General features: G+C 45.1%; 1 protein-coding gene across 1 annotated transcript; it reads left to right on the forward strand.

The window, feature by feature from the left end:
- The first annotated feature begins 2459 nt into the window (after positions 1-2459).
- On the forward strand, positions 2460-26912 carry PLD4 (phospholipase D family member 4). The gene is given in 12 exon segments (XM_074956348.1): positions 2460-2538; positions 2541-2584; positions 6688-6777; positions 8895-9103; positions 14090-14273; positions 15432-15552; positions 15985-16112; positions 16359-16559; positions 17251-17390; positions 20125-20290; positions 24951-25047; positions 26568-26912. Coding segments are annotated over 12 exon segments (1677 nt in total). The 3' UTR covers positions 26786-26912.

The following is a 26912-nucleotide window of genomic DNA, read 5'->3' on the forward strand; positions in this document are numbered from 1 at the left end:
CCAAACCCTGGTTGTTGACAAAGAAAGCTGCAGTTTGCATGCGTGAAGCACACCCTGGTTTCAAGCCGGGGAAAGCTCCACCGGCACAAACTGCAGCGTTATTTATGCTCGCACTGGGGCTGCTACACGTAGGGGGCTGGCCATTGACTGAGGGAATTGAGAAAAGGAGAAAAGGTCTTTCTTTCACATACACCCGCTCCTAATCTGCTCTGCTGAGCTGTACCATGTTGCTTTGTGACCGAGCAAACCTTGGAGGGGTAGCTTCTTTGTTATTTTTGAAGGAAGTGAGAAGAATGACACTTTGTTCTTTGTTTTCAGGAGGCTACAGCGAGCAGGGGTCAGGCCTTTTCGCTGTTTATCTCTGCTGTTAGGCCGTGGGCAGCTCAAGGGGCGGACTGTAGCATGCCCCACTTAAAACAGCCACTGTTAGAGTGGGAAAGAAGATGCAGGAGGCTTCCGACAACATCTAGTGAGCTTCATGCATACCCTGGCTCTTGATAAATTATGGTCACTGCACAAGAGGAGTCCTGCCCCATCACTGATGGGAGTGGAAAATAGAGGGCTGGAACCAGGATCTTCCCCTCTCACCCATGATCCTTGTGGTGTCATTTGGATACCACCATAAACCAAACTGAATTTTTTTTGTGGTAATCTAAAATAACCTCAACATCCTGATCTATTATTAACTCCGGCAATGAAAGCATTTTAACCCAGCAGCTTCTAACAAACCTCTCATGTCTACCAGTGCAATGTCTTGTAATATATCGTCCTTCCCCCCAAAAAATAGGGTCCTAACTTGTTTGTCAGAGGGAGAGAGTGTGTCAGTCCTGGGCCAAAGTGAAGAGGAAGGTTTTTTTAAGTGAGAGGGGTTTGCTTTCTGTAGGAGGCAGGTGAGAGAGTCCCAGCTGGCTGCCCGCAGAGCAAATGCTAGAGGGAGCCCTTGCTGTGAAGGGAGGAAGGGATGGAGAGAAGGCTAAGATTAGAAATGTAGAGCTGGCGGAGGAAGTGAATATGAGATCAGACAAATAGGAGGCAACTAGACCACAGAGGGCTGAAAAGCAGGAGGGCATATTTACATCAGAATTTCAGCTGGACAGTGAGCCAACCATGGGGAGGAGAAATGTCTCCATTTCCTGGATTCTGGCGGCAACATTCCGGATTCCCTGAGGGTTGGTGCATGTACAGGTAAGATCATTATGGAGAGGATTTTCCAAACGTGACTAGTGCTTTTGGAAGCCTCAGCTTGAGAATGCCCCAAAGGGGCCTGAGGGTGCTCAGCGCTTTCTGAAAACCAGGCCTCTTTCAGGCATCTCAAATGGTGCCTCTAAAATCTGGACTAGAGATTTTTCCGATCACGCTCCTTTTCGTTGCCGAAAGGGGCAACCCAATTACAGGATGGTGTCCCGGGCAATCTGGATTTGAAAGAATGTTTGCTTTTAACTAAACTGTTCATTGTTGCCTTGTGCAATTTCAGAGTCCTGAATCTTTAGCCTCATGCAGACAGTAGTAATCGCTGCTGCCACAGGCTCCCGTATCGTGTTTAATAAATGAGAGGATGCTAATAAACGGGCATGATGTAGTGCTAGAGGGGGCCAGAATTAAGCCTTGCATACAGCACTCAGTAGTGGGTGGTGCTACACCTGGGGAGAAATCCCAGACCCTTTCGAAATCAATGGGAGTTTAGTCATAGACTTCAGTGTGGCCAGGGCATGACCCCTGGTATATAGTCAAAGCAGCATCGCTGGCTGTTAAATCTGCTGCCATGTGTGGCACTGACTCTGAGCCTTTGGTTCAGCCTCTGTTACCTCTATTGTGATAGAAACACCTCATCTGGGAGGGGAGTGGTGGACTAGAGGATGGGCCCAATGATGGGGTATGGAAGTCCTGCCTTGACTGCAATGGGGCCAGGATTTTGTCTAGTGTTTTTAAAACCCTAATGTATTGTGGGCTCAATCCTGCAAGATGCAAGCAATTCCTGGGTATACTAAGCCCCCTCAGCACCCACTGAAGTTAATGGGAGTTCAGGGTACTCAGCACACCTTGTTACTTGGCACTTTGCAGGGTTGGGCCCTTAGAGCTTGTGCTAAGTGCAATAAGAGTTGACATTATTGAAGTAAACCTGCTGGAACATCTCACGTGGACACTGCATTGAAGATCGAGTACTCCCCGTAACGTAGCCTTTCTCTGTAGCCTTTCAGTGCTGATCTAGGATTTGATTCTGCACCACTGAAGCCAGTGGAAATTTTGCCATTTAGTTCAACAGCAGCAGGGTCCTAGGGGCTGTTTGGAAAGCAACTTCAGTGGAAGCTATGCTAATTTACACCAGTTGAGGATTGGGCACCCGAACCCGAGGTGTCACTCGGATAGGCAGAGCCAGACAGTGACTTGGGATCTCTATCTATTTATGAGCTTTGTGACACTCCCACCCTGAAGAGGAAGTTATCTACAGCAAAAAGCAAATGTGAAAGGGGGCAGGGGGGACAAATGTGTTGCAGGAGATTTTGTCTGCTGGCTGCCAGAACAGCAGCTGTGAGCCTGATCAAAGAAGGCAGAGCATTTTCACAGAAGACAGTTTGCCAAGATGGTAAGTACTTTGAAGGATTATGCTGTCATTTTGTACTTTTGGGAAACAGGGAGATGAATGCACCTTACTAATTTGAGTCACATAAAACAGCTTCTATCTGTTTTATCTGGGGAGGGTGTTTTATTCTAGAGACTCATCTTTGTAAACGTTTGAAATTCGGAATCTGAAACAGTTCATTTCTCATGGAGAAAAAAACTCACCAGAAGCCCAAGTTGCTGCTCTTTTGTTGCTGTTACTATTTAACAGTCCCTTTATACAACACCATCAAAACGGATTTTTGAGGGGGAAAACCCAACCCACCTCTATATGATGATTAAATGCCCCAACCTATGTATATCCAGGTAGTCTAATATTAGCCTGCCTGTTGAAATCTGATGAGCAAAATTAAATAAGACTTTTGTTCTTTGCACTTTGTCAGTTACTTTCAGCAACTAAAGCCCACCAAAGTCAAACAAAGCTGTTAACGAGTTGTGGTTCCTTATTGGGCTACGACTTCTGCTTTTCTTTTAAGAGTTCTGTTTGATTCCACAGTGTATTCTTTTTTTTTTTTTTAATTAAACTTTGGGGCCACATCCTCAGCTTGTGTAAGTAGGTATAGTTCGATTGACTTCAATGCATCTGAGTCAGTGGTACATAGAATTCCCTAATTTGAACAAAATGGGGGTTTTATTCCATGTGCTTTTTATGGCGAGTGGGAGGCTGTTCAGATAATATGTAAAAGAGAAATGCTGCTGTCCAAACCCATCTTGTAACTGTTACTGGAAAAGAGAAGTGAAACATGATGATTACTGCTTTTGCAAGTTCTAGATGCTAAGGCATAATGTATCTGTAGGTGCATATAACAGGGCTGCAGTTCTTTCAAGGCATCCTGCCGGCATCAGACAACATGCGGCAAAGAAGCATTTAACGTGGGGAAGTGGGATGTGCTAGATGGCACCTCACAGGGCTTTCCTATATCTGAGTTCTCTGATTCCACCAAGTCCACTCAGAATGGAAGGTTTCTCACCAAGCGCTCTAGCCAGAAGCAGCAGCTGCTCAGATTGCTGCACTGGGTGGAGGGGGGGAAATGGGGCCTAGCCAGGGCAGCCCTTCTCCCCAGTACCCCATCCCAGACCCAGAACTGTGCAGGGGAGCCCCCTCCCCATTTTGGAGGGACTAAGACCCAGGTGGTGCCTCCCGTATGTGCAGCTGCAAAAGCTGCCCCAGCAGGGACCTCTGGACATTCAGAGAACTTTCTACACGCTTGACTGGACTTTCTTTACCCTGTGCTGACTGGCTGCTTGCTCCAGGGCTCCTCCTCTCTTCCAGCAGGGGCTACAGAGTGCCATTTAAAGAGGGGGGAGACATTGCCCTTTCTCCCTCCCTCTCTCCCCCACCTGGACCTCTTCTTCCCCTCTTAGGTACATCACCTACCCCACCATCAGCCTGCCCATCCCTTCCCCCAGGCCAATGAGCCCCTACAACCATCACCTACCAGGAGCCGGAGGCTGAGCCCTTGGGAGACTCTCCCAACTGTCCCCTCCCAAGAGCCCCTGCCACCCCCACTCCACTCCTTACTTTACCCCTCCCTGATGGCGATCCTCGCCTTCGGGTAACAGGTCCCTCCCTCTTCCAGTCCCGTGCCCAGCACTAGGCGGACCGGCATGGTTTCAGCAGCTGGCAGGGGAGGGCCAGGCATGCGGCACACTGCCCACTGTGCACGCAGATTGGGACGTAGGTGCCAGCTGCAGCACGCTCCCAGCCGTGACGTGCACAGCCACTCATCACGAGAGCCTCCACGCACGTGGCTGCCCGTGCGCGCAGCCAAACCCCCAGCAGATTACATCTCTTGACTGGCAACCGGCACGAGAATAGAAAACCAGCCAGGTGGCAGCCTTTTTTTCCGTGTACCTGCTTACAAATGGTGAGGCCGTAGCCTGGGCAGTGCCCCTCCCCCAGCTTCGCAGCGTATGCCTCGCAATCTCTTCCCTTCAGCCTCACTCCACACCGGCCTGCTTTCCCTCTTTTCATCTGGCCTGTCCCCCACACCACCCTTCCTTTCAATGGCCCCTTCCCCTTTTCTTTCCATTTCGGTGACCGCCTCCTAACTAAACCCACGTCCCAAACAATGTGGTGGAACTAAGATGGCGTTTGCCACCATCACATTGGTCACTCTATATCCCTTCCCCGACGCGGTGTCTGTCTTGTCTATTTAGACCGTAAGCTCTTCAGGGCAGAAATTGCTCAATACTCTGTGTTTGTACAGTGCCTAGCCCAAAGGGGCCCCATTCTTGGTTGGTCTTTAGCTGCTACTGTAATAAACATGATTAAAAATAATAATAACCAGTCCCATAGATGGAATCACAGCTTTCTCTCCTGTGCATGTGTGGGGAGTTGTTTATTATGCGTGGTTGTATTCACTCATTTTATCCTGTCATCTTTTCTTCCTCTTCTGTGTTTCTTGCTCTAGCTTCTCTACCCTTTCATCTTGCATTCTCTTCTTTCATCTGAGTCTCTTCCCTTCCCCAAATCTACATTTCAGCATCATTGCTCCTTGATTTCCCACTGCTTCCTGAGATCTTCTCCTCCTCTTTCCTTCACTCCATCCAGCTCTTGTGAATCAGTCCCTTCAGGCAATCCGTGTTGCAGATACATTATGGCTCAGGGACAGAGGCAGAGGTGTAGAAAGGAGATACAGGGCCAGGATAGGTGCTCATGCCATACTGGCCCCCCTTGCCACTATCATAGCTGAATCTGCCCTTCCTCAGAATGTGCTCTTTGCTTCTGAATACATACAAATGCCTAATATCCCCGTGAAGGCCAAATTCATCCCTGAGGTAACTACAGTGACCTCGGGAGTGAGTTTGACCCTTAGGCATGTGAAGTGATTGGAAAGGCAGGGGTGGATGTGGCCTCCCGACTCCATGGGTGCACTATACCGAGTGGGGAGGGCAAAGAGGGCCCAGGCCTGTGGGCTTGCTGCCTTCCTCATGAGGATGAGGAGCTGGGAATGGGATGGGGGCTCACAGAGGGCTCAAGCCTCTGGGGTCACTGCCCTTCTGCAGGGATGGGGAGGGCTCTGCCCTGAGTGCAGACAGGGCACTGTTCCCTGTCCTGTCTCTTCCTGAGCTCCAGCCCCAGCACGATGATGCCAACTGCAGCAACGGTTGGAGCTGGCCCCGGTTGGGGCGGGTGAGTCACTCCCCACACTACTGACAGTGGGCGCCAAACCTGAGTGGCGCTGCAACCAGATTGCATGCCAGCCACTGCCAGACCAAACCTAAGCAGCACTATATGTTCTGTGGATGCAGCTGAGCCCATGCTAAAGCACCTAGGTGGAAAGGCAACTCCCAGTGTAGCCACTAACGATTCTTACCCTGCCCTCGGGTGTGAGCTTCAGTGGGTCTAGGGGATATGGTTCTGTTACCAAAGCACCAGGTACCCACCCATGTTTCCACTGCTTTCCGTGACTCCTGGGGGTTGCCTCTGCTAGGCTGGGAACAGCACTACAGCAGGGACACTCTGTGGCTGGAGACCTTGATGACGCTTGCATCTGGGGACAGCATAGCCTGAGCTGTGGGGTTAGCTAGTTTCCTGGAGCATGGCTGCAATGGAGAGAAGAGACTTGCAGATTTCAGCAGACCTACTTGGTCCATGTCCCAGTCTCTGACTTGAAGAGTTTACAATCTAATAAGACAACCCCGGTGCACAAGGTAAGGAAGGACAAAATATACAGTCAAAATGTTAGACAATTTAGATTTGAAAAAGATCCACTGTCCCCTCTAGCTTCTGTACTTTGGCATTATTAGTTGGCCCATTTATTTGTAGGCACCATGGTAGAAGTGGGTCTTGAGGAGAGATCTGAAGAATGAGAGAGTCATTTCCTTGCAAATTAGTTACAGGGAATGCATTCCATATGCAAAGACTGGGCCATGTCATTTTGGTAATGTCACCAAAGTTCCATAATACGATGATTGTTCTGTACACTTGTCATTTCCAGAACTCCATAAAGTACAACTGCAGTAACCTGGTTTTCTGTGCGTAACAGGCTTTATACAAATGTTGCCATAGTACTTAATTCAGTTTCTTATTTTCCCCCCTGTACATATGTTTCTGTTTTGCAGATTGGAAAAAATGCTTTTAAAAAATCCCTGCTGTTAAATGGGTATTCCTATGTGAAATTAAACTCAAATGACCAAAAAGGCATCAAAACGGTAGGTATTCAAACACACTGTGGTGTAGTGAATGAGAACTGAGAATACATAGCATTGTATCAAGATCACTGGGAAAAAATAGCAATTTAATATTTTTATTATATGGGTTAGAATTACAAGTTGGCTTTGAGCCTGTTTGCAGCAAAGTCAGTGGCCAAAATCCTCATTAACTTAACCGGGGCCCTGATTGGCCCCACAGTGTGTGACAATATAGAGACCAGTCCTGCAGCCTTTGCTTGTGAGAGTAACGCCCACTCATGCAAGCAGTGCCATGTACTTCATTGGTGCTCAGGTCCGACAGTGACAGGAGGCAAATAGATAAACAGACAAATTTAGTGGGCCACATCTCCAGCTGGTGCATATCAGCCCAGCTCCACCGAAGTCAATGGAGCCCTGTCAGTTTACTCACCAGCTGAGGATCTGGGCCTCTGACTCCAGTGAAATTATGTGGATTTACCCTTTAAAATGGCCTACGTAACACAGCGGATGAAATTCATCCGCAAGGCCGAGGTACCACTTGGATACTGTTTTAAGGGATTAAGCAATTCGTAGAGCCTTGTGTGTATATGTGTCTTAGAATCATAGTCCAGTCCCCTACACTCATGGCAGGACTAAGTATTATCTACACTGGGGTGAATGTACTCGGGTGAATGTTCCCCCTGATTTATGTTCCCCCTGTCACCAAGTAACAATCCATTAGAATTATTTTATCCACCCAAACTTGCTCCCAGCACTGTGGCATAGGGGTGCTAAGCCCAGGTTGTCTTCAACATGGATTTCTTCCCTTGCAAACCCATATTACAATATAACCCATGCCATTCACATTCATAGGGTGGAATCCTCACCCTGTTCAAATCAATGGGAATTTTGCAAATGAGAGTGGGAATGGACTGTGAGTCACACCATTCCTTAATTAGATGATCCGTCTCTAATCTGTTAGCATTGTTACAGGTCAAAATGCTCATTTTAGGTGGGTTTGTTTTATACAGAGGTTCACCTTCCAACTGATGGTAGCGTCACAGACATTAGAGAATTTACACAAAAATTAAAACCAAACAGATATTTACACTACAAGTGGTATTTTTAGCTGTTTTCTTAGGGTGTTTAAAATCTAAGATGGAAGTTTAGTAATTGTGCTTATTTCTATTATTTACAATTATTTTTGTTTGTTCACATTTACACCTAGGGCTTATCAGGCATATTCAAATGAATAAGAAAGGAAGGTCCACACCCTGGAGGTTTTAGAGCCCAGAGATGTTGAGTGCCTTCCACAAGGTGCCAAACACTCCCAGCTCCTAAGAGTTGTAAGAGGTACTCTCTAGAGTTGAAATCAGTGGGAGTTAAGTGCCTAAATACCTTTGAGGGTCTGGGCATGACTAGGTAAAAATGATCCTAACATTTATAATTATTGCTCCATTGCTCAATCTCCTTAATATAGGAAAGTCATATAGAGGTCAGTATTATGTTGTAAGTTTCATAATGAGTGCATGGACTGTACCTGTATATAAATAAGTTCTCCAGACATTCTGGTTATGAAAGACACAGAAAACAGGAAACACCAAGCTGTTAGTGTTCCTCTTTACGGTTTCATTTTGGTCTATCGATGTCATGTACTAATGGTTTGCTAAGTTCCACTTTCCAAAGTGACATTTGAGCTATAGAAGTCTAAAAACAAACAACTGCCTGAAACCAAAAAATAGCTTTATGTTTCTGACTTTTATTTATATAACTGCAAAACTGCCTCTTGTTTTTTTCCCAAGTTTGTAAATATACAAATTATGATTATGACTCCATATTTCAGGCTGCATTACAGATGAATATCTGCTATTCTTGTGTTAATTAAAGAAAAATGAAACATGTCAAATAAAGTTTGGGTAAAGAGAGGATTTTTGGTGTATTGGTATAAAATAAAATTTAAAAAGTAAAATCAGCCCCAAGCTCAGGGTTCTTGATCTGAATGACATATGTGGTGCAAATGAACTGTTTGATAGTAGCTGAAAGCAGAATTAACATTCAGGTACTTGTTTGTAAAGTGATAGGTACCCGGTACAGTATTAATGGCTCTTGGAAGGCTTTTCAGCTATGACAAACCATCTCTAACATGAACTCTCTTCTAGTTTCAGTCGGTACTGGTGATTTCAATAGTTGGGTTTGTTGTCCTGATGGCTATTTACTTCATAAAACCAGTCACCATAGATTTTCCAGAGGACAAAGAAACCATTATCAGCAGTTACCAGCAGATGGAGGAGCAAGGACTCTTTGGAGATATCTTGGAAGACAAGATGATTAATGAAGACAATGTCAATAGATGTAATGATTCATGCAAGTAAGCCAGATCTGATGGTTTGTAGAAAGAGAGAGAGGGTATGTCTACACTACGAAATTAGGTTGAATTTATAGAAGTCGGTTTTGTAGAAAGCGGTTTTATTCAGTTGATTGTGTGTGTCCCCACACAAGTGCTCTAAGTGCATGTAGTCGGCGGAGTGTGTCTTCAGTACCGAGGCAACCGTCGACTTCTGGAGCGTTGCACTGTGGGTGACTATCCCACAGTTCCCGCAGTCTCTGCCGACCATCTGAATTCTGGGTAGAAATCCCAGTGCCTGATGGGGCTAAAATATTGTCGTGGGTGGTTCTAGGTACATATTGTCAGGCCCCCATTCCCTCCCTCCCTCCGTGAAAGCAAGGACAGACAATCTTTTTGCGTCTTTTTTCTTGAGTTACCTGTGCAGACGCCATACCACGGCAAGCATGGAGCCCGCTCAGCAAACCATCACCGTATGTCTCCTGGGTGCTGGCAGGTGTGGTACTGCATTGCTACACAGTAGCAGTTAATTGCCTTTTGGCAGCAGACAGTGCAGTATGACTGGTAACCGTCATCGACGTAGTCCTGGGTGCTCTTTTAACCGGGCGCCTGGGCAAACATGGGAGTGACTCAGCCAGGTCATTTCCCTTTTAAGTTTCGTATTGTGGCGATTCAGTCCTACCGGCAGTGCACTGTCTTTTAACCTCCAGCCAGCAGACGATGATGGCTAGTCGTCATACTGCACCGTCTTCTGCCGAGCACCCAGGAGAGGACGATGGCTAGCGGGCGTACTGCACAGTCTGCTGCCAGCAAGATGTATAAAAATAGATGAAGTGGCTCAAAACACGAAATAGACCAGATTTGTTTTGTATTCATTTTCTCCTCCCTCCCTCCTTCCCTCTGTGAAATCAACGGCCTGCCAAACCCAGTTTTGAGTTCTATCCTTGAGGGGGCCATTTAGTTTCTCGCAAAGCCACCCCCTTTGTTGATTTTAATTCCCTGTAAGCCAACCCTGTAAGCCATGTCGTCAGTTGCCCCTCCCTCCGTCAGGGCAACAGCAGACAATCGTTCCGCGCCTTTTTTCTGTGCAGACGCCATACCACGGCAAGCATGGAGCCCGCTCAGATCACCTTGGCAATTAGGAGCACATTAAACACCACGCACATTATCCAGCAGTGTATGCAGCACCGGAACCTGGCAAAGCGATACCGGGTGAGTAGGCGACATCAGCGCAGTGACGTGAGTGATGAGGACATGGACACAACTTCTCTCAAAGCAGGGGCCCTGGCAATGTGGGCATCATGGTGCTAATGGGCCAGGTTCATGCGGTGGAACGCCGATTCTGGGCTCGGGAAACAAGCACAGTCTGGTGGGACCGCATAGTGTTGCAGGTCTCGGACGATTCCCAGTGGTTGCGAAACTTTTGCATGAGTAAGGGCACTTTCATGAAACTTTGTGACTTGCTTTCCCCTGCCCTGAAGCGCATGAATACCAAGATGAGAGCAGCCCTCACAGTTGAGAAGTGAGTGGCAAGAGCCCTGTGGAAGCTTGCAACACCAGACAGCTACCCATCAATTTGGAGTGGGCAAATCTACTGTGGGGGCTGCTGTGATGCAAGTAGCCCACGCAATCAAAGATCTGCTGATATCAAGGGTAGTGACCCTGGGAAATGTGCAGGTCATAGTGGATGGCTTTGCTGCAATGGGATTCCCTAACTGTGGTGGGGCCACAGACGGAACCCATATCCCTATCTTGGCACCGGAGCACCAAGCCGGCGAGTACATAAACCGCAAGGGGAACTTTTCAATAGTGCTGTAAGCTCTGGTGGATCACAAGGGACGTTTCACCAACATCAACGTGGGATGGCCGGGAAAGGTACATGACGTTCGCATCTTCAGGAACTCTGGTCTGTTTCAAAAGCTTCAGGAAGGGACTTTATTCCCAGACCAGAAAATAACCGTTGGGGACGTTGAAATGCCTATATGTATCCTTGGGGACCCAGCCTACCCCTTAATGCCATGGCTCATGAAGCCGTACACAGGCAGCCTGGACAGTAGTCAGGAGCTGTTCAACTACAGGCTGAGCAAGTGCAGAATGGTGGTAGAATGTGCATTTGGACATTTAAAAGCGTGCTGGCAAAGTTTACTGACTCGGTTAGACCTCAGCGAAACCAATATTCCCACTGTTATTACTGCTTGCTGTGCGCTCCACAATATCTATGAGAGTAAGGGGGAGACGACTATGGCGGGGTGGGAGGTTGAGGCAAATCGCCTGGCTGCTGGTTTCGCACAGCCAGACACCAGGGCAGTTAGAAGAGCACAGGAGGGTGCAGTGCACATCAGAGAAGCTTTGAAAACCAGTTTCATGACTGGCCAGGCTACGGTGTGAAAGTTCTGTTTGTTTCTCCTTGATGAAACCCCCCGCCCCTTGGTTCACTCTACTTACCTGTAAGCTAACCACCCTCCCCTCCTCCCTTCGATCACCGCTTGCAGAGGCAATAAAGTCATTGTTGCTTCACATTCATGCATTCTTTATTCATTTATCACACAAATAGGGGGATGACTACCAAGGTAGCCCAGGAGGGGTGGTGGAGGAGGGAAGGACAAGGCCACACAGCACTTTAAAAGTTTACAACTTTAAAACTTATTGAATGCCAGCCTTCTGTTTTTTGGGCAATCCTCTGGGGTGGAGTGGCTGGGTGGCCGGAGGCCCCCCCACCGCGTTCTTGGGCGTCTGGGTGAGGAGGCTATGGAACTTAGGGAGGAGGCCGGTTGGTTACACAGGGGCTGTAGTGGCAGTTTGTGCTCCTGCTGCCTTTTCTGCAGCTCAACCATATGCTGGAGCATATTGGTTTGATCCTCCATCAGCCTCAGCATTGAATCCTGCTTCCTCTCATCATGCTGCTGCCACATTTGAGCTTCAGCCCTCTCTTCAGCCCGCCACTTACTCTCTTCAGCCCGCCACCTCTCCTCCCGGTCATATTGTGCTTTCCTGGACTCTGACATTGTCTGCCTCCACGCAGTTGTCTGTGCTATGTCAGTGTGGGAGGACACCATGAGCTCAGAGAACATTTCATCACGAGTGCGTTTTTTTTTTGCCTTCTGATCTTCACTAGCCTCTGGGAAGGAGAAGATCCTGTGATCATTGAAACACATGCAGCTGGTGGAGAAAAAAAAAAGAGGCAGTGGTATTTAAAAAGACACATTTTCTAGAACAATGGGTACACTCTTTCACGGTAAACCTTGCTGTTAACATTACATACACAGCACATGTGCTTTCGTTCCAAGGTCGCATTTTGCCTCCCCCCACCACATGGCTAACCCTCACTCCCCCACCCCCGGCTAACAGCGGGGAACATTTCTGTTCAGCCACAGGCAAACAGCCCAGCAGGAACGGGCACCTCTGCATGTCCCCTTAAGAAAAGCACCCTATTTCAACCAGGTGACCATGAATGATATCACTCTCCTGAGGATAACACAGAGAGATAAAGAACGGATGTTGTTTGAACGCCAGCAAACATACACTGCAATGCTTTGTTCTACAATGATTCCCGAGTACGTGCTCCTGGCCTGGAGTGGTAAAGTGTTCTACCATGGAGGACGCAATAAGGCTGCCCTCCCCAGAAACCTTTTGCAAAGGCTTTGGGAGTACATCCAGGAGAGCCGGAAATGCCAGGGCAAATTAATCATTAAACATGCTTGCTTTTAAACCATGGATAGTATTTTAAAAGGTACGCTTACCAGAGGTCCCTTCTCCACCTGGCGGGTCCAGGAGGCAGCCTTGGGTGGGTCCGGGGGGGACTGGCTCCAGGTCCAGGGTGAGAAACAGTTCCTGGCTGTCAGGAAAACCGGTTTCTCTGCTTGCTTGCTGTGAGCTATCTACAACCTCATCATCATCATCATCTTCCTCATCCCCAAAATCTGCTTCCGTGTTGCCTCCATCTCCATTGAAGGAGTCAAAGAACATGGCTGGGGTAGTGGTGGCTGAACGCCCTAAAATGGCATGCAGCTCATCATAGAAGCGGCATGTTTTGGCTCTGACCCGGAGCGGCCGTTCGCCTCTCTGGTAGGCTTGCCTCAGCTCCTTAAGTTTCACGCGGCATTGCTTTGGGTCCCTGTTATGGCCTCTGTCCTCCATGCCCTGGGAGATTTTGACAAATGTTTTGGCATTTCGAAAACTGGAATGGAGTTCTGATAGCACGGATTCCTCTCCCCATACAGAGATCAGATCCCGTACCTCCTGTTCGGTCCATGCTGGAGCTCTTTTGCGATTCTGGGACTCCATCATGGTCACCTCTGCTGATGAGCTCTGCATGGTCACCTCTGCTGATGAGCTCTGGCCAGTGTGGCAAGCTGCAGGTGACCATGCAAACAGGAAATTGAAATTCAAAAGTTCACGGGCCTTTTCCTGTCTACCTGGCCAGTGCATCTGAGTTGAGAGTGCTGTCCAGAGCAGTCACAATAGAGCACTCTGGGATAGCTCCCGGAGGCCAATACTGTCTAATTGCGTCCACAGTACCCCAAATTCGACCCGGCAAGGCCGATTTAAGTGCTAATCCACTTGTCAGAGGAGGATTAAAGACATCGATTTTAAGAGCCCTTTAAGTCGAAAAAAAGGGCTTCATCGTGTGGACGGGTGCAGGTTTACATCGATTTAACGCTGCTAAATTCGACCTAAACTCCTAGTGTAGACCAGGGCAGAGTTAATTAACTGATAGAGAAATAGTCATGATGTTAACAACCTCAAAAGGAGGAAGATAGCAAAGCAACATACTGGAACCATTTATAAAGCATCACTATTTTGGGAAGATAATTAAATCTTCTGATTACACATCTCATAGGATTACAGAAGCTAGAGCCAGCAAACGCTCTCCGGTCATCTTGCCAGCCCTTGGGGTTCTAATTTAGAATTGTCCATTACAGCATATAGAGAGGCATATTCTTCAGTGTCCTGCATGAATGACTCTCAGTTCATGAATGTTTGCCTCATGATATGCAATTGCCATTGCAGTTTTGAACTTGTGGAAAGTATTCCTTATGATATGCCTTATGAGAAAAATAGCACCACTGTGAAACCCTTATACCAAGCCTGGATGGGTCTCCTCAACATGGCACAGGAAAGAATTCATGTGGCTTCTTACTACTGGTGTCTCACAGGAGAAGATATAAATGTAAATGACTCATCATCTGAACTGGTAAGAGAAAAACAGGAATAAGCTCACATATGATCAATAGAGCAGTATACCTATCCGGTCTGGCTCCAGGACTCTCCATTGCCACAGTTTACCCTCATCTCATACCATTCTCTTGGCCTTTGGAGCTTGACATGACAGAGGCGGCTTAGCCCACCAGCCAAATCACAAGAAAGCCACGCCTTCTGGGGTACCAAAGTCCAAGCAAACACAAAACCAAAAGAGCCTTCCACCCTGATTTTCCTTTCCAAGAGTCTCTCTTCTCTTCCAAAGCTGCCCTTCCCCTGGGCTCAGCTCTGCCTTCTCCTGTCCTCTATTCCAGTGCTTCTCAAGCTATCTGATGTGGGGGACCGGCAATTTTTTTTCCCAATGTGCGCACAGACCGGCAGCCAATGGCTCGCAGACCGGCACCGGTCTGCGGACCACCACTTTGAGTAGGACTGCTCTATTCAGTCTTTATGTGCTTGCCCTTGTTTGCAGGGATCACTGCTTCACCTCACTAGGTGGCAGTGTAGGAGAAACCCTTGCTCACCCTCTTCTATGGGTTTCCAGCCTTCAGAACCTGACACAACAGGGCTTTCCACTATCCCGGCTGCCCTGCCACTCCTTCCCATGTCCTCTTCCTATACTATCTGACATCCCAGTACTTCTCTCTCTCTCCTCATGACCCACAGGCTGCTCTTATCCCTCCCTCCCTCCCTCCTATGACCTTCCTGTCATATGATTTTGCTCATTTCCTTCACCTGGGAGAAGAGACAAGTGGGGCAGAGGTGCAGCTGAGCCCCTACCCTCTTAAAGGGCCAGCTCATCCTGTTATAATCCCTACTACTTTCATCGTCAAATAGAAATGACTCAGAAAATCAATTTGATGTATCAGCAGCCAATAGATTTTGTTGCTGTTTGCATTTCATCTTTGAACTCCAGAAATATTTCAGTTCTAGTGTTTTCTGTGTTTGGCTGTAATGATCTTACAGCAAATGATATTAATTGATAGGAAGCAAAGTTGTATTTATAAATTGGTTCAAGATCTTTATTTTGTGTCTTTAGTCCATCTCTAGCTGAAACTCACTTAAAGATAAAACATTCCCATCCTTGTATTGTGTGTGTTTCTTTCAAATGAAGTACCTATATTTAGAAGGTCCATGCTGTTTATTGTCATAGGGTGAAGATATTCTGAAGAAGTTTGAAAGTTTACTTATGGAGAATGTCTCAGTGTATATTGCAACAAGCCTGCCAACTTTAGCTGTAAATTCAACTGATCTTAAGGTTTTGAAGAAAAAAGGTAACTATGTAATTCACAAGGCCTCTACAGTTCTGCAGTGTTGTAAACATGGACCCAAGTAAACAATGTTGTAAACAAGGACCCAAGGATCCAAACCAGCTCATGTTTAATTTGCAATCAATGAGACGACTCACAAGGTTAAAGGTAAGCATGAGTTTAAGTGCTTTGCTGGATTGGATCCTTTGTGTATATTGATATACATTTAAGGTACTTTTCTGAAAGTTAAGCTTTAGCAAGTATACATATATTATACAAATACTAGAAATCCATATTATACAAGTACTAGAAATCCATACAGGTTCTGGTCACAACAAGAATGATACAGATTATACTCCATTTTCATGTTAATATTAAAATTAAAAACTGTGTTGGGAATTACTTTAGCTAAATCATATTTGTTTCCCGCCCCACTTACTCAATATCTTTCCTTAGGGGCTCATGTGAGAAGGGTCAATTTTGGACATTTGACCAAAGGTGTGCTGCATTCCAAATTCTGGATTGTAGACATGAAACACATGTATATTGGCAGTGCAAATATGGACTGGAGGTCATTTTCTCAGGTCAGATGTACTTTATACTGCTAAACATAAACTCACCTCGATACACATGGTAGAGATGATATCCATGGGATACATTTCAGTGGCGTGTGAGAAACGTATTTATCATTCACATATTTTATTATATTTCTCAATGCAAGCACATGACTGTAATATAAAATATGGGCACATCAGAAAAACAATGTGGGGTGAAGAAAGCCTATGAGGTGTAAGAGAGCGGGTTTTGACATATGTTTACTCTCTCTGCAGGTGAAAGAAGTTGGTGCCATGATATACAACTGCAGCTGCTTAGCCAGCGATCTATGGAAAACGTTTAGAACATACTGGGATCTTGGGCACGCTAAAGCCACCATTCCCTCCCCATGGCCGAGCAAGTATTCCACCAAAATTAACAAGTATAGGCCTCTGGAAGTGCAGTTTAATGGAACCTTGACAACTGCCTATTTTTCTGTAAGCAGTTTAAAATATTTTTTGGTAAACTATGGTAAAACTATTTGCTGGAAATGTCTTATTCTGTATTTTTTCTCTTTACTCGGGCTCAGTTACGCTCTACTCAGGTTGAGTAGCACCTTATTCCACAAGTTTCCGTGAGCCTACTCATGGAAAAAGGTTCAATGCAACATGAGTAAGAGATATAGAACCAGGCCTTGTATCTTCAGATGGAAACATAGGGACAGATCTTGCCATAGGTCACTCACATTATGTAATAACTTACTGCTCAGGTCTTCCCATTCATTTGAATGAGACTACTTTAGGATTAATGCATTACTCAGTGTGAATAAGAGTGGCAAAATCTGTCCTGTAGTAAATAGTGTGTTGCAATTCTAGCCCATGATGGTTTTTAATCTTTCTTTTACTACCTTGTAATGGCTAGTAGATTTGAAATTCCTCATTATATTAGCTATCTGATGGACACATTGAGTATATTCTGGGATTTTGGGTCCAGTTTTCAAACCTAAAAATTGTTTACACCGTTCCTGAACCTGTAAATGAATACAACTCAGGAAATTCTGTATGTGTAATGAAAACTGAGTAGAGGTTAATATAAATCAATCAAAGTTTGTTGAAAGAAAATTTAAATAGTAGGACAGGAACAGAGAAATGTACGATGATCATCAGACTTTGTTTCCCTCCTTTACAGGCCTCTCCTCCTGCGTTTTGCCCAAAGGGTCGTACTCGCGATCTCATTTCTATTATTGATGTTATAAATGATGCAGAAGAATATGTGTATGTCTCAGTGATGGAGTATTTTCCTACAACCCGCTTCAGACACCCAACAAAGTAGGAGGTTAAACCTGGATCAGTCAGTCAACTGTATTCATAACTAAATGTCCTTTGCTTTTGCAGAAATTTGTTCTTACCAAAAATGCAGCATTTTCCCCCGTCAGATATATTAATATTATTTTTTCACCCATGGAGTGAACTGAGACTTTGGACATTCTGCAGTTATGCCATTGCAAAGTGTGTGTAAAACACTACCCTTCTGTTTTGGTAGCATTTCACATTGACTTTGCTCTCACTTCATAGCTTCATAGAAATGTATGTAGGGCTGGAAGGGAGCTCAAAGAGTCATGAAGTCCAGTCCCCTGTGCTTAGGCAGGACCAACTAAACATAGACCCTCCCTGACAGGTATTCATTCAACCTGTTCTCAGTCATGGGGATTCCACAGTCTCCGGTGGAAGCCTAGTTGTGCTTAACTACACTTATTGTTAGAAAGTTTACTGTAAGTAATTACACGGGCTGCAGGGCAATGAAGGATCAGGCCCTTTCCCTCCAAACCTTACTCAAGGCAAAAGCATAGCAGTTACAAGAACCTAGGGAGAGTAGATTAGCAGAAATATGTTTGGGGTAAAATTTTCAAAAGAAAACGTTGCTCCTCTTGGCTTGTCTCAATGGTCTCTGGTCTCCCCTACTTCCTCCCATTATGGTTGCAGTGTTAGCTGAAGATTCTTTGCTTTTTTCCTCCTACTTTACAAGTACTTCTATGGGCATTCAGACTCTTCACTGAAGCTGTGAACGCCTGCAGAAGGAGCGATAAAAGAAGGGAAGTAGTCGACACTATTATAGTCAGCTAGTGCTCTGTGGACCACTAGCAAATTCTCTCTGTGTTTAGAATTATATAATGACCATGAGCTTCACTCTGAGTAATATAGAAATCTGTTGAGTCATTAGGTGTTTTTTAAAAAGCCTCAAAAACCCTCAGCTGCACTTGAATTAGGAAGTTTATATGCAGCCAACCTCTCTGAGTATTTTAAATTATATCTGTATCTAGCACTCCTGGGTTATCTTTGATAGAGATCATATGTAATTATGAGAGATCATATGTAATAATGTGTGTGTTGCTTCAAGTCTCCTGGGAGGAAGAGATTGAGCCCTGTGTTGCCATTTAGTTTATGCATCTATCAACAGTCATATCACGCTACATGTGCTCAGGAATGATCATTGTTCCACAATGAACACATGACAGTGTGTATTACCTGCAGCCCTAGGCATCTATATAGAGAGATGGGTTATAGAATCATAGAAATGTAGGGCTGAAAAGGATCTTGAGAGGTCATCTAGCCCAGCTCCCCAGCACTGAAGCAGGACCAAGTAAACCTGGACCATTTCTGACACATGTTTGTCTAACTTATTCTTAAAACCAATAATGACGGGGAGTCCACAACCTTCCTTGGAAGCTTATTCCAGTGCTTAACTATCCTTTCATTTAGAAAGCTTCCCCCAATATCAAAGTATTATGTAATCACTCACCGACCGGCTGCCACCTGATGGATAATTTTGCAAATCAGACAGTTCGGAGGAAATTCTGTTTCTATGTCATATATTTGATTTTCTGTCTTTCTCTTCTCCCATTCTTTTTCACTAAGAATATTTGCATGAAAACAGGCTCTTTTCCCCCTTAGGGGTCCATTTATTAATGTTGTGCATTCTCCATTTGAAGCTTTAATCCCCCGTTTATGTTCTCGAGGGCTCAATCTGATGCAAATGGATGTTTGAGGGGGGTCCAGGGAATGCAGGATTGAGCCCTTGGACATCTCCACAGCAACCTGCTGATTAGGTCAGGTTGGGCAGAAAGAAGCAGCTGAACTCGGAAGGAGCAAAGCTTCTGTTTTCATACCCAGGGGTTAATTAATTAAAAACTGGTAAAACAATGGAGAATGGTCCCTAAACAGAGTGTTTTTCAAAGACTTCCAAGTCTATTATGGCTCATGGACGTGATTCTGAAAACACATGAGTAGCTCTGTTGCCGTCAGTGGGATGACGTGTGTGTGTGTGTGTGTGTGTGTGTGTGTGTGTGTGTGAAGGTCTGAGGAAACAAGCCCTAGGTCTTTGTTTTCTTGGTTAATAATTCCCTTTGGAAGCACTCAGATATCTCTCAGTGGCAGGGGAATAGGTTAAGGAAATTAACCTACCACAGTCTTGCTGGGGAAACTTGGGCAAGTTTCTGTGTGTCAGTTTTCCCATCGGTATAACAGGGCTAATAATGCTCCCTCTCCTCTGTAAAGTGCTTTATAATATAGGGGATGAAAGTGCTACACAGGTGTTAAGAGTTAGTAATTATGGGCCATATTCTGCCCTCCATAGAAGTTGTCATCAGCCTTCCCCTACAGCGTGGCTCATACAAGTGCCAGAAAGAACAGCAGTCCCTGCACTCAGAGCAGGGTCTCTACTCCTTTGTGGTCTTACAGCATACTAACAGAGACAGGCAGGGGTGGAGAGAAGGTGGTGCCGTGCCCTTTCCTCCATCTCCGCTGGCTGATGGAGTGGGACCAATGTATAGAGTGGGAGCAGCCTCTGTGCACACGACACATCCAGGAGTCATTCTGCAAAATGTCTCCTGGTTTATCCCCAGGGCTTCCCATTGCCTTTGACTCCAGGTAGTACCTTCAAAGGAATGATCCAGCCCTGCATTATTATTGCTATGGTTATTTTGTTATCAATGTGGTGGTAGATATTTCTTGTCTCAATATTCTCTGAATGTATTTTTCTTTTCATTTACTTTCATTCCAATAGATACTGGCCAGACATTGACAATGCTCTGAGAGGTGTGGCATTCAACCGCAACGTACAAATCAGGCTTTTGATCAGCTGCTGGCTCCACACTGACCCATCCATGTTCCATTACTTGCAGTCACTTCGTGATCTCAGTGATCCACATATCAACATCACCATCGATGTGGTAAGATAAGAAAACTCTTTTGACATAATGGGCCATCCTTTAAAAAAAGGCAGCTTTCAAGCAGGCAGCACAACTACTTGTGTGTATAAATGTAGACCTGTATATGCAATTGCATGTGCATACAAATTTTATTACAGACCTTGAAGCAATGTCCCTTTGAAATTTGGGCCTAGGTGATGTTATTCAACATTATTCTTAACTGAACCCAGCAACCTCTTCCACTGGTTTGATTTCAGCAGCTTTCTTGGACATATTATTAGGGTGGAAAACCAGTGAATTATGAAGCATATTTACTAAGGAATGCCACTATATGGATAGTGATTACGTAGTTGCCAAACGCTTTGGTGGTGCGATGTGATTGCCAGTGATAGATGTAAACTGAATATACAGCTGGACCATCTTAAGGACCTAGCTCAAGACTGAGCCAGCTGGCACTTGATCTGCAAGGAATCTACTTCCCTGTGGGATTTCTCATGATGATGATGATGATATTGTTCTAGAAAGCAATGGCTGTACTTATCTCAAGCAGTTTGCAATATTAGTGCAGAAGCAAAGGAATCTACAAAGAGGATAGCTGACTCATTACAATTGTTGTGGTAATTTAATTGACAAGCTCAACTTCACACCTTCTAACAACTTTCACAGCATCATCTTTCTGGTGTGGCATGGTCAAGAAATTACACTTTGTCTGATTAGTAGCACCACTTACACTTTTATGAATGGTTTCAGAGTAGCAGCCGTGTTAGTCTGTATCCACAAAAAGAAAAGGAGGACTTGTGGCACCTTAGAGACTAACAAATTTATGCATCCAATGAAGTGTTCTAAGAAGGTGTTCCAAGAAGGAGGAGTGCTAGGCAGAGACGGGCTCCACTTAATGAAGAGAGGGAAGAGCATCTTCGCGAGCAGGCTGGCTAACCTAGTGAGGAGGCCTTTAAACTAGGTTCACCGGGGGAAGGAGACCAAAGCCCTGAGATAAGTGGGGAATTGGGATACCGGGAGGAAGCACGAGCAGGAGCGTGTGAGAGGGGAGGGCTCCTGCCTCATACTGAGAACAAGGGGCGAGCAGCTGGTTATCTCACGTGCCTATATACAAATACACAAAGCCTGGGAAACAAGCAGGGAGAACTGGAGGTCCTGGCAAAGTCAGGGAATTATGATATGATTGGAATAACGGAGATTTGATGGGATAACTCGCATGACTGGAGTACTGTCATGGATGGGTATAAACTGTTCAGGAAGGACAGGGAGGCCAGAAAAGGTGGGGGAGTTGCACTGTATGTAAGGGAGCAGTATGACTGCTCAGAGCTCAAGTATGAAACTGCAGAAAAACCTGAGAGTCTCTGTATTAAGTTTAGAAGCCTGAGCAACAAGGGTGATGTCGTGGTGGGAGTCTGCTATAGACCACCGGACCAGGGGGATGAGGTGGACGAGGCTTTCTTCCGGCAAGTCGCAGAAGCTACTAGATCGCACTCCCTGGTTCTCATGGGCGACTTCAGTCATCCTGATATCTGCTGGGAGAGCAATACAGCGGTGCACAGACAATCCAGGAAGTTTTTGGAAAGTGTAGGGGACAATTTCCTGGTGCAAGTGCTGGAGGAACCAACTAGGGATGGAGCTCTTCTTGGCCTGCTGCTCACAAACCGGGAAGAATTAGTAGGGGAAGCAAAAGTGGATGGGAACCTGGGAGGCAGTGACCATGAGATGGTAGAGTTCAGGATCCTGACACAGGGAAGAAAGGAGAGCAGCAGAATACGGACCCTGGACTTCAGAAAAGCAGACTTTGACAACCTCAGGGATCTGATGGGCACGATCCCCTGGGAGAATAACATGAGGGGAAAAGGAGTCCAGGAGAGCTGGCTGTATCTTAAAGAATCCTTATTGAGGTTACAGGGACAAACCATCCCGATGTGTAGAAAGAATAGTAAATACGGCAGGCGACCAGCTTGGCTTAACAGTGAAATCCTTGATGATCTTAAACACAAAAAAGAGGCTTACAAGAAGTGGAAGACTGGACAAATGACCAGGGATGAGTATATAAATATTGCTCAGGCATGTAGGAATGGAATCAGGAAGGCTAAATCACACCTGGAGTTGCAGCTAGCGAGGGATGTTAAGAGTAACAAGAAGGGTTTCTTCAGGTATGTTGGCAATAAGAAGAAAGCCAAGGAAAGTGTGGGCCCCTTACTAAATGAGGGAGGCAACCTAGTGACAGAGGATGTGGAAAAAGCTAATGTACTCAATGCTTTTTTTGCCTCTGTCTTCACAAACAAGGTCAGCTCCCAGACTACTGCACTGGGCAGCACAGCATGGGGAGGAGGTGGCCAGCCCTCTGTGAAGGAAGAAGTGGTTCGGGACTATTTAGAAAAACTGGACGTGCACAAGTCCATGGGGCTGGATGCGTTGCATCCGAGAGTGCTAAAGGAATTGGCGGATGTGATTGCAGAGCCTTTGGCCATTATCTTTGAAAACTCATGGTGATCGGGGGAAGTCCCGGAAGATTGGAAAAAGGCTAATGTAGTGCCCATCTTTAAAAAAGGGAAGGAGGAGGATCCTGGGAACTACAGGCCAGTCAGCCTCACCTCAGTCCCCGGAAAAATCATGGAGCATGTCCTCAAGGAATCAATTCTGAAGCACTTAGAGGAGAGGAAAGTGATCAGGAACAGTCAGCATGGATTCACCAAGGGAAAGTCATGCCTGGCTAATCTAATTGCCTTCTATGATGAGATAACTGGTTCTGTGGATGAAGGGAAAGCAGTGGACGTATTATTCCTCGACTTTAGCAAAGCTTTTGACACGGTATCCCACAGTATTCTTGTCAGCAAGTTAAAGAAGTATGGGCTGGATGGATGCACTACAAGGTGGGTAGAAAGTTGGCTAGATTGTCGGGCTCAACGGGTAGTGATCAATGGCTCCATGTCTAGTTGGCAGCCGGTATCTAGTGGAGTGCCCCAAGGGTCGGTCCTGGGGCTGGTTTTTTTCAATATCTTCATTAATGATCTGGAGGATGGTGTGGATTGCACCCTCAGCAAGTTTGCAGATGACACTGAACTGGGAGGAGTGGTAGATACACTGGAGGGTAGGGATAGGATACAGAGGGATCTAGACAAATTGGAGGATTGGGCCAAAAGAAATCTGATGAGGTTCAACAAGGACAAGTGCAGAGTCCTGCACTTAGGATGGAAGAATCCAATGCACCGCTACAGACTAGGGACCGAATGGCTAGGCAGCAGTTCTGCAGAGAAGGACCTAGGGGTGACAGTGGACGAGAAGCTGGATATGAGTCAACAGTGTGCCCTTGTTGCCAAGAAGGCCAATGGCATTTTGGAATGTATAAGTAGGGGCATTGCCAGCAGATCGTGGGACGTGATCGTTCCCCTCTATTCGACATTGGTTAGGCCTCATGTGGAGTACTGTGTCCAGTTTTGGGCCCCACACTACAAGAAGGATGTGGAGAAATTGGAGAGAGTCCAGCGAAGGGCAACAAAAATGATTAGGGGACTGGAACACATGAGTTATGAGGAGAGGCTGAGGGAACTGGGATTGTTTAATCTACGGAAGAGAAGAATGAGGGGGGATTTGATAGCTGCTTTTAACTACCTGAAAGGTGGATCCAAAGAGGATGGATCTAGACTGTTCTCAGGAGTAGCAGATGACAGAACAAGGAGTAATGGTCTCAAGTTGCAGTGGGGGAGGTTTAGGTTGGATATTAGGAAAAACTTTTTCACTAGGAGGGTGGTGAAACAGTGGAATGCGTTACCTAGGGAGGTGGTGGAATCCCCTTCCTTAGAAGTTTTTAAGGTCAGGCTTGACAAAGCCCTGGCTAGGATGATTTAGTTGGGATTGGTCCTGCTCTGGGCAGGGGGTTGGACTAGATGGCCTCCAGAGGTCCCTTCCAACTCTGTTATTCTATGATTCTATGATTCTATTCTAAGTGAGCTGTAGCTCACAAAAGCTTATGCTCAAATAAATTTGTTAGTCTCTAAGGTGCCACAAGTCCTCCTTTACTTTTATGAATGGGACTCCTTGCTAGTGACCTCTCTGCAAATACACCGAGGTGGTTAGTAGGGTGAAAGTCCTGGCTGGGTGTGGGGGTGCCCATCTTAGTGCAGATAGATGGATAGAGGAGAATAACGGAATCAAGATGGATGGATTTTTAGCAGGGAAGATAACAAATAATTATTTGAAATGTAATTTTTAATTAAAGTAAAAAAATTGTAAGGCACTGTTGCTCTTTGCAATACAACTCCCTGTCTGGGATCATCCCATTCAATTGTGCAGTAATGCTCAGCAATCAATGATGAATGCAGAATAGTAAGACTATTAAACATCTGTCTAAAACTGTATTTAGTTGTCTTTACTGTAATATGATAGCTCTTTCACAGATGGAACATTGTGAAGTACATATTATCCTTACATGATCGCACTGTCTTAATCCAGTTTTGCTCCCAGTGGAATCACCAGTTTGTCCAAGTTAGTTTTCTTGACTAATAGCAAAATCTGTTTTATAAACCATCTAAAGCTGGAGCTTTTGAAAACATTGTCCTATTCTATTCTATATAGACTTTTATTTGAAAACAAAGAAAGTTTGCAGCATCCAATAATATAATCTATGCTTCACTCCAGTAATTCTATGTATGCTTTGTAATTATTTTCCATCCAGAAAATCTTCATTGTTCCAGTTCTGAATCACACAAACATCCCTTTCGGGAGAGTGAACCACAACAAATATATGGTCACTGATAAAGTGGCGTATATTGGTAAGTGTCCTATTTTGAATATGTATAGTTTAAGACATGATCAGGACTACAGGGTTGGGACAGAGCTGAAATGGGATTGGGTGTCATATCAAATGCTGGCTAAATTTACCATGAAGAGGGCAGAAACATATAGTGGATAGTTTTAGCAAAATATTTGCACTGGATAGAAGAGTAAAGACATGACGGGGGAAAATAATGTAGGGCAAATTCAGCAAGAGATTATTTTGTTGGATTGTGAACCATTAAGAATGAAGTGCATGGCCCTGAATGAGCGGAGATTAGTATTATTGTCAAGCACTCGCAGTAATCTCATAAATTGTGTGTTTAGATTCATGCAATGACACTTAGTATTCCAGGGGAAAAAAACGTTATTTTGCTTTAACAAAAGCTTAATGTGAGAAATCCATTGACCAGTTGTTTGTTAAGCAGTATTTCAGGAGTGGAGTGGAGGATATAAGGGCCTCAGACACCCTAAATTATTAACCACCATGTTGGCATTGAGGTCTCATTCTCGTATTAGAATCCTAGATGAGAGTAAGTGATGGAAGAGGTCACCAAGTTCACCACCCTGTCAGTGTGGGTTTGTGTCCTATTGAATTATCTTCAGAAGATAGAGGTGCAGTTAGTTACAAAGATAATTTATTTTCTACCCAAAGCACCTGTTGGAATGAATGGGAGATTTGTCTGAGTCAGACCACCTGCCACAGAAACCCTACGTGCTAAAATTTGGATTTATTCACAGTGCTCAATGCTTTGTGTTATGGTAGCTGTTGACAGAGCTTCAGAAATCACATTCAGCTAGATCCCTACCTTGATGTGGGACATCTAGTTAATAGCATTGACACTTGCAAGTATAGGACACAGTGGTTGTAGGTGTTGTATTCAGCTAGACCCTGTTTTCTTGTAACAAGTGAAGTTCAGCTTCAAACCTTATTTTTGTTTAGTCTTTTTCTTCTGATAGTTTAAAAGCTTTGCAGAGTTTGCATTGTCACTGAGGTAGCTAAGGCACTGCTGCCCTGAAAACTGAGAGAGAGAGAGAGAGAGAGAGAGTGCAGAGTGAAATAAATTTACTAGATATGGACCTGAACCAAAATATCAGACCTGGAAACCCCTCCCCCCCAATCCAAACTTTGTGGCTTGCTCCTATTTCTATAATGGCTACATTCAGTGCATCTGTGCCACAACCTCCATTGTATTAGACTCCCAAAGAGCCTCCAGTTGACACTTAAAGTTGCTTGTCTATATTGGAGCCCTCAGATGAGAAACAGCTGGCCTGATTTTCAAAGATGCTGATGACTTGCAGCTCCCATTGAGTTTAATGGCATTTGTGGTTGTACCACATTTCTGAAAATCAGTCCACTTATATTTAGGTGCCTTAAATATGTATTGAAGAGTCTAACATTAGGCCCCAGGCTTGAAAATTCATCCAATGTCACGTTTCCCATTTGCCTCTCTGCCCAACAAAATATTTGACATAAAATTGGTCTTCCTTGTTAACCATCAATGTTTCTATCCTGTAGGGACTTCCAACTGGTCAAAAGATTACTTTAGTAATACAGCTGGAGTTGGGTTGATTGTCAACCAGACTTCAACAGATCCTCAAAGAAAGAACCCAGTTATACAGGAACAATTAAAAAATCTTTTTGAACGAGACTGGAATTCCAAATATTCAGTAAATATGGAAGATCTGCATGGGCAGAAAGACTGTTCCTGGGAAGAGGGATTAAGTTACTTATAAAGTTCAACATTTTTCTTTCTGTTTGAAATGTAATATACACGAATACATAGTTTATTTTTTATTATTTGTCAAAGAAATCATTTCCTACTGGTATGGCCCACTACTTAATGTTCTGTGAGCATAGTTC

This window comes from Natator depressus, chromosome 6, assembly GCF_965152275.1.
Source record: "Natator depressus isolate rNatDep1 chromosome 6, rNatDep2.hap1, whole genome shotgun sequence".
NCBI lineage: Eukaryota > Metazoa > Chordata > Testudines > Cheloniidae > Natator > Natator depressus.